Here is a 19855-nt window from a genome sequence, read left to right as displayed (position 1 = left end):
TGCCAGAACTTAGGGGTAAACGAGATCACTCTGGGATGAGAACAGAGTATGCTGATAATGCTAGGGCCATGTCTGATACTGCGTCACAATTTGCAGAGCATGAGGACGGAGAGCTTCATTCTGCGGGTGACGGATCTGATCCAAATAAACTGGATTCAGACATTTCAAATTTTAAGTTTAAGCTGGAAAACCTCCGTGTATTACTAGGGGAGGTGTTAGCGGCTCTGAATGATTGTAACACAGTTGCAATCCCAGAGAAAATGTTTAGGTTGGATAAATATTTTGCGGTACCGACGAGTACTGACGTTTTTCCTATACCTAAGAGACTTACTGAAATTGTTACTAAGGAGTGGGATAGACCCGCTGTGCCTTTCTCACCCCCTCCTATATTCAGAAAAATGTTTCCGATAGACGCCACCACACGGGACTTATGGCAAACGGTCCCTAAGGTGGAGGGAGCAGTTTCTACTTTAGCTAAGCGTACCACTATCCCGGTAGAGGATAGTTGTGCCTTTTCAGATCCAATGGATAAAAAGTTAGAGGGTTACCTTAAGAAAATGTTTGTTCAACAAGGTTTTATATTACAACCCCTTGCATGCATTGCGCCCGTCACGGCTGCGGCAGCATTTTGGTTTGAGTCTCTGGAAGAGGCCCTTGACTCAGCGACATTAGATGAGATTTCACACAAGCTTAAAACCCTTAAGCTAGCTAATTCATTTATTTCTGATGCCGTAGTACATTTAACTAAACTTACGGCTAAGAATTCCGGATTCGCCATTCAGGCACGCAGAGCGCTGTGGCTAAAATCCTGGTCAGCTGATGTAACTTCTAAATCGAAATTACTTAACATACCTTTCAAGGGGCAGACTTTATTCGGGCCCGGTTTGAAAGAAATTATCGCTGATATTACGGGAGGTAAAGGCCATGCCCTGCCTCAAGACAGAGCCAAACCTAGGGCTAGACAGTCTAATTTTCGTGCCTTTCGTAACTTCAAGGCAGGAGCAGCATCAACTTCCTCTGCTCCAAAACAGGAAGGAGCTGTTGCTCACTACAGACAAGGCTGGAAACCTAACCAGACCTGGAATAAGGGCAAGCAGACCAGAAAACCTGCTGCTGCCCCTAAGACAGCATGAAGTGAGGGCCCCCGATCTGGAAACGGATCTAGTGGGGGGCAGACTCTCTCTCTTCGCCCAGGCTTGGGCAAGAGATGTCCAGGATCCCTGGGCGTTGGAGATCATATCTCAGGGATATCTTCTGGACTTCAAAGCTTCTCCTCCACAAGGGAGATTTCACCTTTCAAGGTTGTCAACAAACCAGATAAAGAAAGAGGCGTTTCTACGCTGTGTACAAGACCTTTTACTAATGGGAGTGATCCACCCAGTTCCGCGGTCGGAACACGGACAAGGGTTTTACTCAAATCTGTTTGTGGTTCCCAAAAAAGAGGGAACCTTCAGACCAATATTGGATTTAAAGATCCTAAACAAATTCCTAAGAGTTCCATCGTTCAAGATGGAAACTATTCGGACAATCTTACCCATGATCCAAAGAGGTCAGTACATGACCACAGTGGATTTAAAGGATGCTTACCTTCACATACCGATTCACAGAGAACATTACCGGTATCTAAGGTTTGCCTTCCTAGACAGGCATTACCAGTTTGTAGCTCTTCCCTTCGGGTTGGCTACGGCTCCAAGAATCTTTACAAAGGTTCTGGGCTCTCTTCTGGCGGTACTAAGACCGCGAGGAATTTCGGTAGCTCCGTACCGAGACGACATTCTGATACAAGCGTCAAGCTTTCAAACTGCCAAGTCTCATACAGAGTTAGTACTGGCATTTCTAATGTCGCATGGGTGGAAAGTGAACGAGGAGAAGAGTTCTCTCTTACCACTCACAATGGTTCCCTTCTTGGGGACTCTTATAGATTCTGTAGAAATGAAAATTTACCTGACAGAGGACAGGTTAACAAAGCTTCTAAATGCTTGCCGTGCCCTTCATTCCATTCAACACCCGTCAGTGACTCAATGCATGGAGGTAATCGGCTTAATGGTAGCGGCAATGGACATAGTTCCTTTTGCACGCCTGCACCTCAGACCGCTGCAATTGTGCATGCTAAGTCAGTGGAATGGGGATTACTCAGATTTGTCCCCTACGCTGAATCTGGATCAAGAGACCAGAGATTCTCTTCTATGGTGGCTTTCTCGGCCACATCTGTCCAGGGGGATGCCCTTCAGCAGGCCAGACTGGACAATTGTAACTACAGACGCCAGCCTACTAGGTTGGGGCGCTGTCTGGAATTCCCTGAAGGCTCAGGGATCATGGACTCAAGAGGAGAGTCTCCTTCCAATAAACATTCTGGAATTGAGAGCAGTTCTCAATGCCCTTCTGGCTTGGCCTCAGTTAGCAACTCTGAGGTTCATCAGGTTTCAGTCGGACAACATCACGACTGTGGCTTACATCAACCATCAGGGAGGGACAAGGAGTCCCTTAGCGATGATGGAAGTATCAACGATAATTCGCTGGGCAGAGTCTCACTCTTGCCACCTGTCAGCGATCCACATCCCAGGAGTGGAGAACTGGGAGGCGGATTTCCTAAGTCGCCAGACTTTTCATCCGGGGGAGTGGGAACTTCATCCGGAGGTCTTTGCCCAAATACTTCGACGTTGGGGCAAACCAGATATGGATCTCATGGCGTCTCGCCAGAACGCCAAGCTTCCTCGTTACGGGTCCAGGTCCAGGGACCCGGGAGCGGTCCTGATAGATGCCTTGACAGCACCTTGGACCTTTAGGATGGCTTATGTGTTTCCACCCTTCCCGATGCTTCCTCGTTTGATTGCCAGGATCAAACAGGAGAAAGCATCAGTGATTCTAATAGCGCCTGCGTGGCCACGCAGGACCTGGTATGCAGATCTAGTGGACATGTCATCCTGTCCACCTTGGTCTCTGCCTCTGAGACAGGACCTTCTAATTCAGGGTCCTTTCAAACATCAAAATCTAATTTCTCTGAAACTGACTGCATGGAAATTGAACGCTTGATTTTATCAAAACGTGGATTTTCGGAGCCAGTAATTGATACCTTAATACAGGCTAGGAAACCTGTTACCAGGAAAATTTACCATAAGATATGGCGTAAATACTTACACTGGTGCGAATCCAAGAGTTACTCATGGAGTAAGGTTAGGATTCCTAGGATATTGTCTTTTCTACAAGAAGGTTTAGAAAAGGGTTTATCTGCAAGTTCTTTAAAGGGACAGATCTCAGCTCTGTCCATCCTTTTACACAAGCGTCTGTCAGAAGTTCCAGACGTTCAGGCTTTTTGTCAGGCTTTGGCTAGAATTAAGCCTGTGTTTAAGACTGTAGCTCCACCGTGGAGCTTAAACTTAGTTCTTAACGTTTTACAGGGTGTTCCGTTTGAACCCCTTCATTCCATTGATATCAGGCTATTATCTTGGAAAGTTCTGTTTTTAATGGCTATTTCCTCGGCTCGTAGAGTCTCTGAGTTATCAGCCTTACATTGTGATTCTCCTTATCTGATTTTTCATTCAGATAAGGTAGTTCTGCGTACTAAACCTGGGTTCCTACCTAAGGTAGTCACTAACAAGAATATCAATCAAGAGATTGTTGTTCCATCATTGTGCCCTAACCCTTCTTCAAAGAAGGAAATACTTCTGCACTATCTAGATGTAGTCCGTGCCCTGAAATTTTATTTACAGGCAACTAAAGATTTTCGCCAAACTTCTTCCCTGTTTGTCGTTTACTCTGGACAGAGGAGAGGTCAAAAGGCATCTGCTACCTCTCTATCTTTTTGGCTTCGTAGCATAATACGTTTAGCCTATGAGACTGCTGGACAGCAACCTCCTGAAAGGATTACAGCTCATTCTACTAGAGCTGTGGCTTCCACTTGGGCCTTTAAGAATGAGGCCTCTGTTGAACAGATTTGCAAGGCTGCAACTTGGTCTTCTCTTCATACTTTTTCCAAATTTTACAAATTTGACACTTTTGCTTCTTCGGAGGCTGTTTTTGGGAGAAAGGTTCTTCAGGCAGTGGTTCCTTCCGTATAGAGATCCTGCCTGTCCCTCCCGTCATCCGTGTACTTAGCTTTGGTATTGGTATCCCATAAGTAATGGATGACCCGTGGACTGACTACACTTAACAGGAGAAAACATAATTTATGCTTACCTGATAAATTCCTTTCTCCTGTAGTGTAGTCAGTCCACGGCCCGCCCTGTTTTTTATGGCAGGTCTAAATTTTTAAATTATACTCCAGTCACCACTGCACCCTATAGTTTCTCCTTTCTCGTTTGGTTCTCGGTCGAATGACTGGGTGTGACGTAGAGGGGAGGAGCTATATAGCAGCTCTGCTTGGGTGATCCTCTTGCACTTCCTGTTGGGGAGGAGTTAATATCTCATAAGTAATGATGACCCGTGGACTGACTACACTACAGGAGAAAGGAATTTATCAGGTAAGCATAAATTATGTTTTTATATAGAGCTGGGTGTTATTATACAGATGCAGATACACATCTAGTATTTCACTCAGGCTTTAGTTATTTCATAACTTATCACCCAATATTGCTAGCAGTCTCTTGACAAGCCACTAACTTTGTTCACACTACACATTTGTTTTTATTCTTATTATTTAATCAAAAAGAAAATATATACTAAGGTTGAGGCGGACACTGCAAGGGCTTGTCACGGACACCAGTGTCCGTGTACGGACACCTTGCCTATCCCTGATCTTGACACACACAAACTGTCATGTGTTGGATTCCTGGAACATATTTCAGCTAAAGGGAGATTGTGCTGTAAAATGAAATTTTTAATGTTTTTGCAGTGATCCATTTTACCTGCTGGAGTCTATTAATTTGTTTAGGTATAGCTCCTTTACTATCCCCTTTATTGAAAATGTCAATACTGAACTTGTAGCTATCAAAAAAAAACTAATAGCATCTTTGAATACAATTAATATAGACTCTCCTTAGCTGTATATCTTTAAATTATGACATAAATATAATTTTTTCTTTAAATTATTACATTGTTACATTACATTGTTACATTACATTGTTTCTTTAAATTATGAATAAATATATATTTTTTTAATGGTAATTAGTTGTATTAGTTGTATTAGGTTTGCTGTTATTGCTGAGCTATTCTAAAACCTTTACTTATCTGTATACAGAGGAGGTCTGTATATTTGATGTTGACATTTCTCTTAAGAAGTATTGTGTTATGTTATACAAAGCAAACCACTGCTGAGGCTGACACAGATTTTTTTTCCAGGCCATGTTGGCTAGTTAACCAAATGGAAAGTGTTTGGATATGCTGAAAAAGCTATTAGTAGATCTGGGCAGCAAGTTAGAAGTTATAGATGATGAAATGGAATCATGGTACATATTCTCTGTTCTGCAAGTTATTTAAATACTGAATTCATTATTACAAATTATTTCATAATTCTCATCTTTGTGAATTAGTTTAGTGGTATTGCTTTTGTAACAATAGATATTTGTATTATTTATTCCCATAAAGGGAGGACATTACATGTGCCCAAATAATGCTTTGATACTACTGCTACAGATATAAAATTAACCAGACAAAGCACATTTCTAGAAAGTCAGTAATGTTGGAGTCCGTTTTTACATTGGTTGTCTTTAATACACAGGCCTAGATTTAGAGTTTTGTCGGTAACGACCCGCGTAGCTAACGCTGGCTTTTTTCTGGCCGCACCTTTTAAATACCTCTGGTATTGAGAGTTCACAGAATGGCTGCGTTAGGCTCCAAAAAGGGAGCGTACAGGCATATTTACCGCCACTGCAACTCTCGATACCAGAGTTGTTTACGGACGCGGCCAGCTTCAAAAACGTGCTCGTGCACGATTCCCCCATAGAAAACAATGGGGCTGTTTGAGCTGAAAAAAACCTAACACCTGCAAAAAAGCCGCGTTCAGCTCCAAACGCAGCCCCATTGTTGTCTATGGGGAAACACTTCCTACGTCTGCACCTAACACTCTAACATGTACCCAGAGTCTAAACACCCCTAACCTTACACTTATTAACCCCTATTCTGCCGCCCCCGCTATCGCTGACCCCTGCATATTATTTTTAACCCCTAATCTGCCGCTCCGTAAACCGCTGCTACTTACATTATCCCTATGTACCCCTAATCTGCTACCCCTAACACCGCCGCACCCCTATATTATATTTATTAACCCCTAATCTGCCCCCCACAACGTCGCCTCCAGCTTCCTACACTTATTAACCCCTAATCTGCCGAGCAGACCGCACCGCTATTATAATAAAGCTATTAACCCCTAATCCGCCTCACTAACCCTATAATAAATAGTATTAACCCCTAATCTGCCCTCCCTAACATCGCCGACACCTAACTTCAAACATTAACCCCTAATCTGCCGACTTGAGCTCACCGCTATTCTAATAAATGTATTAACCCCTAAAGCTAAGTCTAACCCTAACACTAACACCCCCCTAAGTTAAATATAATTTAAATCTAACGAAATTAATTAACTATTATTAAATAAATTATTCCTATTTAAAGCTAAATACTTACCTGTAAAATAAATCCTTCCAAGGTCGATAAAATGAGCAGCGCCTTGAGACCCTTAAGGATGATTAGCCATGCTTTACAAGTACCCAGCAGGATTCGTCGGTAGTCCGTCGGGCCAGCAGGATGTTCCGCGTCGGAGGTCTGCAAGATGAACATGGATCCGGAAGAAAGAAGATTGAAGATGCCGTTGATAGAAGACTTCAGCCGGATCATGGACCTCTTCAGCTCCCGCTTGGATGAAGACTTCAGCCGGATCATGGACATCTTCAGCCCCCCCCGCTTGGGCTTGGATCAAGACATCGGAGGAGCTCTTCTGGATCGATCGGTGAACCTGGTATGGTGAAGATAAGGTAGGAAGATCTTCAGGGGCTTAGTGTTAGGTTTATTTAAGGGGGGTTTGGGTTAGATTAGGGGTATGTGGGTGGTGGGTTGTAATGTTGGGGGGGGGGTATTGTATGTGTTTTTTTTACAGGCAAAAGAGCTGAATTCTTTGGGGCATGCCCCGTAAAGGGCCCTGTTCAGGGCTGGTAAGGTAAAAGAGCTTTGAACTTTAGTAATTTAGAATAGGGTAGGGCATTTTTTTATTTTGGGGGTCTTTGTTATTTTATTAGGGGGCTTAGAGTAGGTGTAATTAGTTTAAAATTGTTGTAATATTTTTCTGATGTTTGTAAATATTTTTTTATTTTTTGTACTTTAGTTAGTTTATTTCATTGTATTTATTTGTAGATATTGTATTTAATTAATTTATTGATAGTGTAGTGTTAGGTTTAATTGTAGGTAATTGTAGGTATTTTATTTAATTAATTTATTGATAGTGTAGTGTTAGGTTTAATTGTAACTTACGTTAGGATTTATTTTACAGGTAATTTTGTAATTATTTTAACTATTTTAGCTATTAAATAGTTATTAACTATTTAATAGCTATTGTACCTGGTTAAAATAAATACAAAGTTGCCTGTAAAATAAATATTAATCCTAAAATAGCTATAATATAATTATAATTTATATTGTAGCTATATTAGGGTTTATTTTACAGGTAAGTATTTAGATTTAAATAGGAATAATTTATTTAATAAGAGTTAATTTATTTCGTTAGAATAAAATTATATTTAACTTAGGGGGGTGTTAGGGTTAAAATTAGCTTTAGGGGTTAAAAAATTTATTAGAGTAGCGGTGAGCTCCGATCGGCAGATTAGGGGTTAATACTTGAAGTTAGGTGTCGGCGATGTTAGGGAGGGCAAATTAGGGGTTAATACTATTTATTATAGGGTTATTGAGGCGGGAGTGAGGCGGATTAGGGGTTAATAACTTTATTATAGTAGCGGTTCGGTCCGCTCGGCAGATTAGGGGTTAATAAGTGTAGGCAGGTGGAGGCGACGTTGAGGGGGGCAGATTAGGGGTTAATAAATATAATATAGGGGTCGGCGGTGTTAGGGGCAGCAGATTAGGGGTACATAGCTATAATGTAGCTGTCGGTGGCATGCGGACGGCAGATTAGGGGTTAATAATAATATGCAGGGGTCAGCGATAGCGGGGGCAGCAGATTAGGGGTTAATAAATATAATATAGGGGTCGGCGGTGTTAGGGGCAGCAGATTAGGGGTACATAAGTATAACGTAGGTGGCGGTCGGCAGATTAGGGGTTAAAAATTTTTATTAGAGTGGCGGCGATGTGGGGGGCCTCGGTTTAGGGGTACATAGGTAGTTTATGGGTGTTAGTGTACTTTAGAGCACAGTAGTTAAGAGCTTTATGAACCGGCGTTAGCCCAGAAAGCTCTTAACTACTGACTTTTTTCTGCGGCTGGAGTTTTGTCGTTAGAATTCTAACGCTCACTTCAGCCACGACTCTAAATACCGGAGTTAGAAAGATCCCATTGAAAAGATAGGATACGCAATTGACGTAAGGGGATCTGCGTTATGGAAAAGTCGCGGCTGGAAAGTGAGCGTTAGACCCTTTCCTGACTGACTCCAAATACCGGCGGTAGCCTAAAACCAGCGTTAGGAGCCTCTAACGCTGGTTTTCACGGCTACCGCCAAACTCTAAATCTAGGCCACAGTGTCATAAGCTTATTGTTTTCAATAGCACACATAATGATTTAACCCCTCGATTGCCTGGAACATACCTAGTCAATCCAAGTGATTTAATCACTTGCAGAATTGATTTAATTGCTTGTTTGCAAAAATTACATTCAAATTTGATTTAAACTTCTTGGTTGTCGAAAAACGATTGGACCTTTGCTTGCCTTGAGACTAGGTCACCTGTGAACAGTGTGCTGCCTATGGCAGTGCAACTCGCCAATGGTAAAGGGGAATGATGAAAAGGAAGAAGAAAAAAATTTGGTGAGCCTAGTGACTGGGCAGAAGTGACCCACTGCTGTGTACTTAAATAGACCCCAGGAGACATTTGTTTAGGCATTTGTCACGCTGCGCCGTTGCTAGGGGCGTGGCGTCCTCTCCACGCTCGTTGCCTAGTGCTGTGTCGGCTCAGTATGCGTGCGGTGCTGACTTCATCGCCGCACGCTCTTGATGCCGGCCGGTTTCTTGGCGCCTTGCCATAGGTATTTAAACGGGCAGCAAACGACCTGTCACTGCCCAAGTATAGGTGCTACTTTTTGTGCTCCTGGGAGTGACAGATCGTTTGCTGGATTATACCTTGTTACTGAACCCTGCCTGTCTCACTACTCTAACTGGTGAACCCCTAATCTGCTGGACTGATACTTGTTGCTGAACCCTGCCTGTCTCACTACGCTAACTGGTTGACCCTTAGTCTGCTGGACTGATACCTTGTTACTGAACCCTGCCTGTCTTACTACGCTACCTGGTTAACCCCTAATCTGCTGGACTGATACTTGTTGCTGAACCCTGCCTGTCTCACTACGCTAACTGGTTAACCCTTAGTCTGCTGGACTGATACCTTCTTACTGAACCCTGCCTGTCTTACTACGCTACCTGGTTAACCCCTAATCTGCTGGACTGATACCTTGTTACTGAACCCTGCCTGTCTTACTACGTTACCTGGTTAACCCCTGAATTGCTGGTCTGCTTTTCTGTTGCTGTATCCTGTCTGCCTATTTGCCTTGTGCTGTCCTGCCTGTGGTGAGTGCCGCTTTCCTCGTTTTCTTGATATTCTGTGCTCTGGGATATTCCCTATCTTTCCGACTCGACGCTGGGATAACAAGACTACTGGCCGAGTTGGGTCTGATAGAGGAGTATCCCACGAGCCTCACATTATACTTGGGCCATGGAACCAGATGAGGTGGCATGATCTGTTTATCTCCAAGGACAGATGTTGGGAACCCATACTACACAATTGTAGAATATGGATTCCAAGCTGGAGGCTTTCACCGCTCAACTCTCCTTACTAGTCACTTCGAGGAGTACCACTCCTGTTGTTACACCGCCAGTCCCTGCTCCTAGTACTGTGGCTTCTCCCTCTGCTTCTGGAAGCATACCCCGGATACCTTTGCCTGACAAATATGAAGGTACTACGGATTGCAGGGGTTTGTTTAACCAATGCAGGCTGCACTTGCGTAATGATCCCCACACCTTTCAGTCTCCCCAGTCAAGGGCCACCTTTATCATTTCCTTGCTGAAAGACAAGGCCCTAGCCTGGGTCTCTCCTCTTCTGGAACAGGATGCTCCACTCCTGCATGATGCTGATGATTTCATCTCTGCTTTTTTTGCTGTGTTTGGGACTTCTGGCCGTACCTCTGCTGCGGAATATTCCCTCCTGGATCTTCGCCAGGGCAACAGACCCGTGGCTCAGTTTGCTGTGGAGTTCCGCACCTTGGCACTTGAAACCTCTTGGGATGGCAGTGCTTTCAAGGCAGCCTTCAGGAGGGATCTGCATGAACGCATCAAAGATGAACTCACCTATCGGAATATTCCTTCTTCTTTGGAGGACTTTATAGCAATTTGTATCAGCCTGGACTCTCGCTTTCAGGAGAGACAAGCGGAGAGAGACCGAACTAGGAGGGTCCTCCCTTCCCGTCCCCCTGTTCGTTCGGCTCAGGTGATATCCTCTACCCCTTCTGCAGCTCCAGTTAACTCAGTGGAGGAACCCATGGTCCTCTCCTCCTTCAAACCTTCAGAGTCCGAGAGATAGAGAAGAAGGAGACTGAAACTATGCTTTTATTGTGGCTCTAACTCCCACCAACTAAAGAACTGTGACATTCGGCCAGGAAAAGCCAATGCTTAGAGGATAACATAGGGGTACCTCTAAGCATGATCTCTACCAAACCCCCTCACTCCTCTCGGATCCTGGTACCTGTTACACTTACCTTCCTTCAGAACACTGTCCACACTCAGGCCTTCATTGATTCGGGGGCAGCTGGCAACTTCCTGGATCACCGTTTTATGATTCAAGCTGGTCTACCTCTTCTACAGAAAAGACATTGTCTCAAGATAACTACCCTGGATGGCTCCCCCCTTGGTTCAGGTTTGATCCATTTTAAATCAGCACCCCTGACTGTCGTTGTTCTTCATACCGAACAGCTCCAGTTCAAAGTCATTTATTCCCCAGCTCAGCCTGTCATCCTTGGCCTCCCTTGGCTTCACTTACACAATCCACAGTTCGACTGGGCTGAGGGACAACTGGCTTCTTGGGGTGCCTCCTGTTTCCACTCCTGCCTTGCTAAAGTAACTCCCATGCTCCATGTTCCCATAGCCAGCATAACTCCCTCCATCCTTCCTTTGGTATATGCAGACTTTGCTGATGTGTTTGAATAAAAAGCAGCCGATGTGCTGCCACCCCACCGTCCCTATGACTGCAAGATCGACCTCCTTCCCGGAGCCCCGCTTAATAAAGGCAGGACGTATCCATTCTCCAAGGCTGAAACCAAATCCATGGAGGGGTACATCCAAGAGAACCTAGCTAAAGGTTTCATTTGCCCTTCTTCCTCTCCTGCTGGGGCTGGCTTCTTTTTTGTTGGTAAGAAGGATGGTGGGCTCAGACCCTGCATAGACTACAGGGCCTTGAACAACATAACCATCAAGAATCGCTATCCCATACCACTGGTCACCGAATTGTATGACGCACTCCAGAATGCTCGCTTCTTCACTAAATTGGACTTACGTGGGGCATACAACTTAATTCGCATCTCTCCAGGCCACAAATGGAAGACTGCCTTTAACACAAGATCGGGGCATTACGAATACCTTCTAATGCCCTTTGGGCTGTGTAATGCCCCAGCAGTCTTCCAGGCATTTGTCAACGACGTCTTTCGTGACCACCTCAACCGCAATGTCATCGTCTACTTGGATGATATCCTTGTTTTCTCTTCCACTTTAGAGGAGCATCACAGGCACGTGATTGTCAGGGTGCCAGGAATCAGATTGAGATGAGAAATGCAAAAATAATCACACCTTTATTAATAGCAAAAAATAATAAAAAGTCCACAAGTAAAATAACAAGCCAGGAATCAAAACCAGAGCTGGTAGTCAGACGAGCCGAGTCAGGAGCCAAAGCGAATAGTCAGACGAGCCGAGTCAGGAGCCAAAGCGAGTAGTCAGACGAGCCGGACTCAGGAACAAGGAGAACAGCACAGTCAGGAACAAGCCAGGGATCAGGAACCAGGAGGGACGTCAGACAGCCAGGTAATACACAGGAGCTCTCACAAACAGGTCTGAGACAACACAAGGGCAAAGCATACTGAACAGAGGTCCTTTAAATAATAAGTGATGACATCACAATTCTGAGACTGCATCCTGTCTCACACGGATGATGTACACGAGTCTGGCCATAAAAGGAAGTGCAGGAAATGAGCTTCACACAGTATGCACCAGAGTAAGCAAGAGAGGTGAGTAAAATGGCTGCCAGCAGCACATGGCAAACAAAACAGGAAAAAAACCCTGACAGTGAGACAGGTTCTTCTTCGTCTCAGGGATAACTCTTTGGTAGCAAAGCTAGAAAAATGTGAGTTTGATCAAGTCTGGATCCAATTCCTTGGATATGTCATCTCGATGAAGGGTTTTGCCATGAATCCAGCTAAACTCACCACTGTACTAGATTGGCCTCAACCAACCTCCTTAAAGGAATTACAGAGGTTCTTGGGGTTCTCCAATTATTACTGCAAGTTCATAAAGAACTTTTCTCAAACAGTCGCTCCTCTCACTGAATTGTCTAGATGGAATAAGGACTGCAAACATTGGCCTCCTGAGGCCATAAATGCCTTTACTTCTCTGAAAAAGGCTTTCTGTTCTGCTCCTGTCCTCCGCAATCCTGATCCTGACCTACAGTTCACTTTAGAGGTTGATGCCTCCGAGGTAGGGGCTGGAGCAGTTCTTACCCAAAGAGAACTTCTGACTTCCAAATCACACCCTCTAGCCTTTTTTTCTAAACGTTTAACTCCTGCCGAGAGGAACTACGATGTGGGAAATCGTGAACTCTTAATCGAATGGCGTCACTGGTTGGGGGGCACCGCCAATTCTATTCAAATCCTTACCGACCATAAGAATCTGACTTACCTAGAAAACTGCTCATCGACTCAACCCTCGTCAGGCCAGGTGGGCCTTTGTTCTTTTCCCATTTTCACTTTGTGGTTTCCTACCTTCCTGGGATCAAGAACAAGAAGGCGGACGCCCTTTCCCGTCAGTTCTCTCACTCAAGTCATTCCTCCGAAGCTCCTATTGAATACATCATACCCCCTCCTGTGTGATCGCTCAACTCAATACCACTCTTCTGCAAAGATTGCAACATGCTCACTCTAGTAAACCTCCTGGTGCCCCCATGACCTCTGATATCCTCTTTGTACCTCGGAATCTCTGTATCCCTGTGCTAGCCTGGGCCCATGATAGCAAACTCTCTGGACATCCTGGTTCGACTAGGACCTTCAGGCGTCTTCGCCAGCATGTTTGGTGGCCTACTATGAAGTCTGACGCTCAGGACTTTGTGAAAGCCTGCACAGGTTTGTGCTACCAATAAGACTCCCCGATCCTTGCCTTCTGGCTTGCTCCAACCATTGTCCATTCCCAAACAACCTTGGACACACAAAACAATGGACTTCATTGTTGATCTTCCCTCTTCCGACCACCATACAGTTGTCTGGGTTGTGGTGGATCGCTTTTCCAGACTGGCTCACTTCGTACCGCTAACCAAACTTCCTTCTGCTCAGGAATTGGCTTCCCTTTTTCTCTTGTAAGTGGTACGACTTCATGGCATTCCTGTAAATATTGTCTCCGACAGGGGTTCACAGTTCATCTCTGCCTTCTGGAGAGCCTTTTGTAAGTTGAGTTGAACCACAGTTTCCTTGTCTGGCTACCATCCTTAGACCAATGGACTAACTGAGAGAGCAAACCAGGATTTTGAAGCCTACCTTAGAGCCTTTGTCAACACTCGCCATACCAACTGGTCTGGTTTGCTACCCCTAGCTGAATTGGCAAGAAACACTCATTGGCACTCGTCTCTTCGATGCTCTCCGTTTCAAGCTGCAGCAGGTTATCAACCTCGTATCTTCCCTCTTTCAGTTCGGTCCACTGGGGTTCCTGCCGCAGACCGTCACGTTACTGATCTCACCACTCATTGGCAACTTATTCGCTCTCCGCTGCATTCAGCTGTCTCTAGATGTAAGAAGTTTGCTGACCGCCATAGGGCTTCTGTACGTGCCATTCCGGTGGGTGAACATGTTTGGGTCTCCACTCGACATATCCGCCTACGTCAACCTTGTCACAAATTGGGGCCTAGGTTTATTGGTCCTTGCAAAGTCCTGAAAAGACCGTCTCCTGTTGCCTACATAGTGGCCTTGCCGAGAACCCTACACGTACATCCAGTCTTCCACATCTCACTACTCAAACCGTACATCAAGAATAGATATTCCCAGCCTCAAACTCCTCCTCCACTCTTGATCCGTGGTAACCCCGAATATGAGGTGGCTAAGATCTTGGACTCCATATACAGGAGCAGACAACTGCAGTATATGGTACATTGGAAGGGTTACTCTGTGGCAGACCGTTCCTGGGTCCCTGCCCGTGATTTGCATGCTCCATCTCTGGTCTCCAAATTCCATGCTGCTCACCCTTTGAAGCTGGCTCTGGTTCCCAGAGGGAACCCTTAAGGAGGGGGCTATGTCACGCCGCACCGTCCTCACCATGCTCGTTGCCTAGGACTGTGTCGGCTCAGTATGCGTGCAGCGCTGACGTCATCACCGCACACTCCTGATGCCGGCCGGTCTCTTGGCGCCTTGCCAAAGGTATTTAAACGGTCAGCAAACGACCTGTCACTGCCCAAGTATAGGTGCTACTTCTTGTGCTCCTGGGAGTGACAGATCGTTTGCTGGATTATACCTTGTTACTGAACCCTGCCTGTCTCACTACTCTAACTGGTGAACCCATAATCTGCTGGACTGATACTTGTTGCTGAACCCTGCCTGTCTCACTATGCTAACTGGTTAACCCCTAGTCTGCTGGACTGATACCTTGTTACTGAACCCTGCCTGTCTTACTACGCTACCTGGTTAACCCCTAATCTGCTGGACTGATACCTTGTTACTGAACCCTGACTGTCTTACTACGTTACCTGGTTAACCCCTGAATTGCTGGTCTGCTTTTCTGTTGCTGTATCCTGTCTGCCTATTTGCCTTGTGCTGTCCTGCCTGTGGCGAGTGCCACTTTCCTCATTTTCCTGATATTCTCTGCTCTGGGATATTCCCTATCTTTCCGACTCGACGCCGGGATAACAAGACTACAGGCCGTGTTCGGTCTGATAGAGGAGTATCCCACGAGCCTCACAGCATTATAGAAAACTAGTGCTTTGTATTTGCCAGGTACTAGTTTAAACATTCTTTGAAATTTGTGTTCTAAAAATATTTTTGAACAACAAATTAATTAGTTATTTAATGTGTAGCATAAACCGTATTTTGTTTTTGTACAACTTATGTTTTTCACTTATAAATTGTGATACTAAATAATAAGTGCAATGTATTCTTTTTCAGGTTGCTTGTGGTGGTTGCCACATGCTGGTCTTTGCAGTACCAAGGCCCAAAGATTTGGAAGTAAATCTTTTAGATGAAAAAGAAAATTATATGGCTGTAAATTCTCTTAATATAGACAGTGGCATGTCTACATCATTACAGAGAACGCACTCTGCTCGTTTGAGACGGAGGGAAAGGGTAAGTTGCTACTCTTTGTAATGTTTTATTAGTCTTTGTTAAAACTGGTTAAGACTGATAGCTCATTTCAGATCAAAGCCAACACTTACTTTCAATTGCAAGTTCTTCCAAGGTCTGTGGGATTTTAGAATGTGATATATAACATTAAGGATCTGGTGGGTTTATTGTCTCACACTTTCTTATAAAAGATTCATCTCCCTCCCCTTTATAAGTACCTATGTTTTTGTTTTTATTATGAAAAAAGAACTTTGTAGCTCTACTGGAAGGTTTCACCCACCCCTTTACCTTCATCGTGCTTCCTTTGGCCTTTGCTGAGCCCCATTCATGCTGGGCTTCAAAAAATAATAGTATACACTTAGTATGTCTATGGTTGGTCCACTTTGCTTGTTAAGTCTAAGGTCAATGTGAGTCTTGTTGAAGCAGGCAAGGTCAGTGTTAAAGGGACAGTCAACACCAGAATTGTTGTTTAAAAAGAAAGATAATCCATTTATTACCATTCCCCCAGTTTTGCATAACCAAAACTGTTATAGAAATACACTTTTTACCTCTGTGATTACCTTGTGTCTAAGCCTCCGCAAACTGCCCCCTTATTTCAGTTCTTTTGACAGACTTTCATTTTAGCCAATCAGTGCTCACTCCAGGGTAACTTCACGTGCATGAGCTCAATGTTATCTATATGAAACACATGAACTGATGCCCTCCAGTGGTCAAAATGCATTCAGATTAGAGGCAGTCTTCAAGGTCTAAGAAATTAGTATATGAACCTCCTAGAATTATCTTCCAACTAAGAATACCAAGGAAACAAAGCAAAATTGGTGATATTATTATTATTATCGGTTATTTGTAGAGCGCCAACAGATTCCGCAGTGCTGTAAACAAAGGCGCAGTACAACAAAACAATTATAGGGATCAAATGGGTAGAGGGCCCTGTCAAGAGTCGCACTGTTGTTGTCAGCTCTTAAGAAGGTGATCTACAAACAGCTGGACTTTTAGGCATACATGCTAACGGTGTTCAGGGGATAGCAATGGAGGAGAGGAACTGGTATGAAGAAAGATTAGTGTAGGTTGTATGCATCCTTGAACAGTAGAGTCTTTAGGGAGCGCTTGAAGCTTTCAAAACTAGGGGAGAGTCTTGTGGAGCGAGGCAGAGAGTTCCACAAGATGGGAGCCAGTCTGGAGAAGTCCTGTAAACGGGAGTGTGATGAGGTAACAAGATAGTAGGAGGTCATGAGCAGAGCGAAGGGGACGGGAGGGAGAGTATCTGGAGACAAGGTCTGAGATATATGCAAAGTCAGAGTTACTCAAGCACCAGTGGCTTATTATCTTAGTGTGCAAAGCTGGAGGAGCCACTACTTGAAGACTCCAACATAATATAGGTTCAAGAAATTCCAGCAGCACAACAATAATAAGATATATGCCAAATTTATTAGGTAACTAATAAATTTGGAATATATCTTATTATTGTTGTGCTGCTGGAATTTCTTGAACCTATAAGGTCTGAGATATAGGGGGGAACAGTGCAGTTGAGGGCTTTGTATGTCAGAGTTAGAATTTTGTGTTTAATCCTAGAGGCAAGAGGAAGCCAGTGAAGGGATTGGCAGAGAGGTGCAGCCGATGAAGAGCGACGTGTAAGGAAGATGAGCCTGGCAGAGGCATTCATTATGGATTGTAAATTTGCTAGGCGGCAGCTGGGGAGACCAGAGAGGACAGAGTTGCAGTAATTGAGGCGGGAAAGGATGAGAGAGTAGATTAAAATCTTAGTTGTGTAAGGAAATGTCTAATTTTAGAGATGTTTTTAAGGTGGAAGCGGCAGGCTTTAGCAAAAGACTGAATCTGAAGAGTGAAAGAAAGATCTGAGTTAAATGTGACCCAGAGACATTGGGCATCCGGGGTAGGGGTAATGGAGTTGTCGACAGTTATAGAGAGATTGGGGGTGGAGATTTTGGAAGAAGGGGGGAAAATAAGGAGCTCAGTTTTGGAGAGATTTAGCTTGAGGTAGTGAGAGGACATCCATGAAGAGATGTAAGAAAGACAGTTAGTGACATGGGTTAGCAAGGAAGGAGATAGGTCTGGTGCAGAGAAGTAGATTTGGGTGTCGTCGGCATACAAATTATATTGGAAACCGTGGGACTTTATTAGGGAACCTGATGATGACGTGTAGATTGAGAAGAGAAGGGGACCGAGGACAGAGCCTTGCGGTGCCCCGACAGAAAGTGCTGACGGGGCAGAGGAGGCCCCAGAGAAGGCTACACTAAAGGTAATAAAGGTGATAAAAGTAAACTGGAAAGTTGCTTCAAATTACATTCCCTATTTAAATCATGAAAGTTTTTTTTTTACTTGACTGGTACTTTAAGGGTTGCTAAAGCATTTTGTTATTCTGGACTGTTAGCCATGATGATTATTTTACTGTACTTAGAGTTTTCAGGTAGTCTAGTCAAGTAAGTGGATATGGTTTTTTTCTTTCCTAAGACATGGAGTGTCCACAATGTCATTCCAATTACTAGTGGGATATTCACTCCTGGCCAGAAGGAGGAGGCAAAGAGCATCCCAGCAGAGCTGTTAAGTGTCACTTCCCTTGCCCATAACCCCCAGTCATTCTCTTTGCCTCTGTCAATGGAGGGCCTGAAGTTGGTGTCTGAAGATTTTATTCCTTTTCTTTCCTAAGATATGGTGAGTCCACGGCTTCATAAATTACTGTTGGGGAATATCACTCCTGGCCAGCAGGAGGAGGCAAAGAGCACCACAGCCAAGCTGTTAAGTATCATTCCCTTTCCCACAAACCCCAGTCATTCTCTTTGTCTTCGGTGCAAGGAGGAGGTGAAGTTTTGGTGTCTGAAGTAAATTGGATTTATTTCACTTCAATCAAGATTTTATTATTTTGAAAGCCAGAGAAGGTTTATTCTGATCTTTCTTCTCAAGATTGGGTCTAGTCGTACTAAACGTTAGTCTCTTCAGTAGGGCAGTGGTGGCTTTAAAGTAGTTAGGAACTTGTGAAGTGGGCTTCACTTCGTTTTCCTAGCATGTTGCTGCCCTGGTATAGAAAGCCAGAGTAGGTTTACTCTGTTCTTTCTTATTTCCACAGGTCTCTGTAAGAAATGGTGTCCTTCCATACCATGTGAGCTGTCCTCCTGCCTGACAGCTAGATGTGCAGATAAGTGCCTTTTTGTCTTCTGGGGCTAGGAGGCTGGCACTGAAGGGGTTAAGAACTTCCTGCATTTATATGGGACACAACATCCTTTTATTAGGATAATTCTGGAAGTGGGCAGGCACTTTATGACATGTGATTTGGAGAATTAGGGGTTAATCTTCTTCAAGGCTAGGAAGCAGTTAACTTTATATTTAGGGGCTAATTATTATATATAATCCTCACTCTACTATATTTTAAGTTCCGCTCATTTGAACATTCTCTACATTGAAAAATGTGGCGTATTCTCCTGCTTCTCACAGTAATAACAGGGTTTATTAGGAGAGAGCGCTTTTCTCTGTTAGCGCCATTCCTATGAGGCGAGTGTGGGGTACATTTTTCCGCTTTTTGAGAGAAAGTGGAGCGGTGTTATTCTTTATCGTTTATTGCCCTGTTCACGATTTTGTTGTTGGTGAGTTCTAGCGGCAGGATGAAGCGCAGTGTAATAGAACTGCGCTTCATCTCCATGCCATTTTTCTTGGCCACGCCTCCATCTTCATAGCGGAGCGACACCATTTTAGAGTCTTGTTGAGGTGAGTTCAGTGTCTGTAACTCAGCATTGTTCTCTGGCTAAAAACAGAGCGGAGTTCCTTTATGCAAATTACTACGTTTTTCACCGACCACCCTGACAGAGTGAGTTGTCTGTTTTTTTAACTTAGGACTTGGCAAATGTGATTTGTTTGAAAGTGTTCTTGGTGGAAACATTTTTATTCCATACAGATATCTTTAGTAATGTGCCTACATTTTTAAAGAAACAAAAACCTAACAGGATATCGCAGTTCCAGTGAAAGAAAAGGCAGGGAGAGATTATGAAGTTAAAAGAACATTTTATTCCATACTTGCATTAAAATTGATGTACAGGCACTACAAACAAACGGACACCACAGCTGATGCGTTTCCCGCCTCACAGGCTGTTCATCAGAGCTGAAAAGCGAGTGTTTCTATCAGCTGTTAAATTGTGGGTAAGCAAAGAGTTCAACCTATCACTGCATGTTAACTTATGACCAGTT

General features: G+C 44.1%; 1 protein-coding gene across 2 annotated transcripts in view; it reads left to right on the top strand.

Moving 5' to 3' along the window:
* The window catches only part of RPGR (retinitis pigmentosa GTPase regulator), a 295048-nt gene that overhangs the window by 76658 nt on the left and 198535 nt on the right, over positions 1-19855 (top strand). For both annotated transcript variants that reach the window (XM_053706468.1, XM_053706467.1), the window contains exon 10: positions 15485-15661. In XM_053706468.1, the coding sequence (XP_053562443.1) occupies positions 15485-15661 (177 nt within the window). The remainder of the gene's footprint in view (positions 1-15484; positions 15662-19855) is intronic.

This window comes from Bombina bombina, chromosome 3 (assembly GCF_027579735.1).
Source record: "Bombina bombina isolate aBomBom1 chromosome 3, aBomBom1.pri, whole genome shotgun sequence".
Lineage (NCBI taxonomy): Eukaryota > Metazoa > Chordata > Amphibia > Anura > Bombinatoridae > Bombina > Bombina bombina.
The sequence above is the reverse complement of the archived record's forward strand: the minus strand, read 5'-3'. Positions and strand labels throughout refer to the sequence as shown.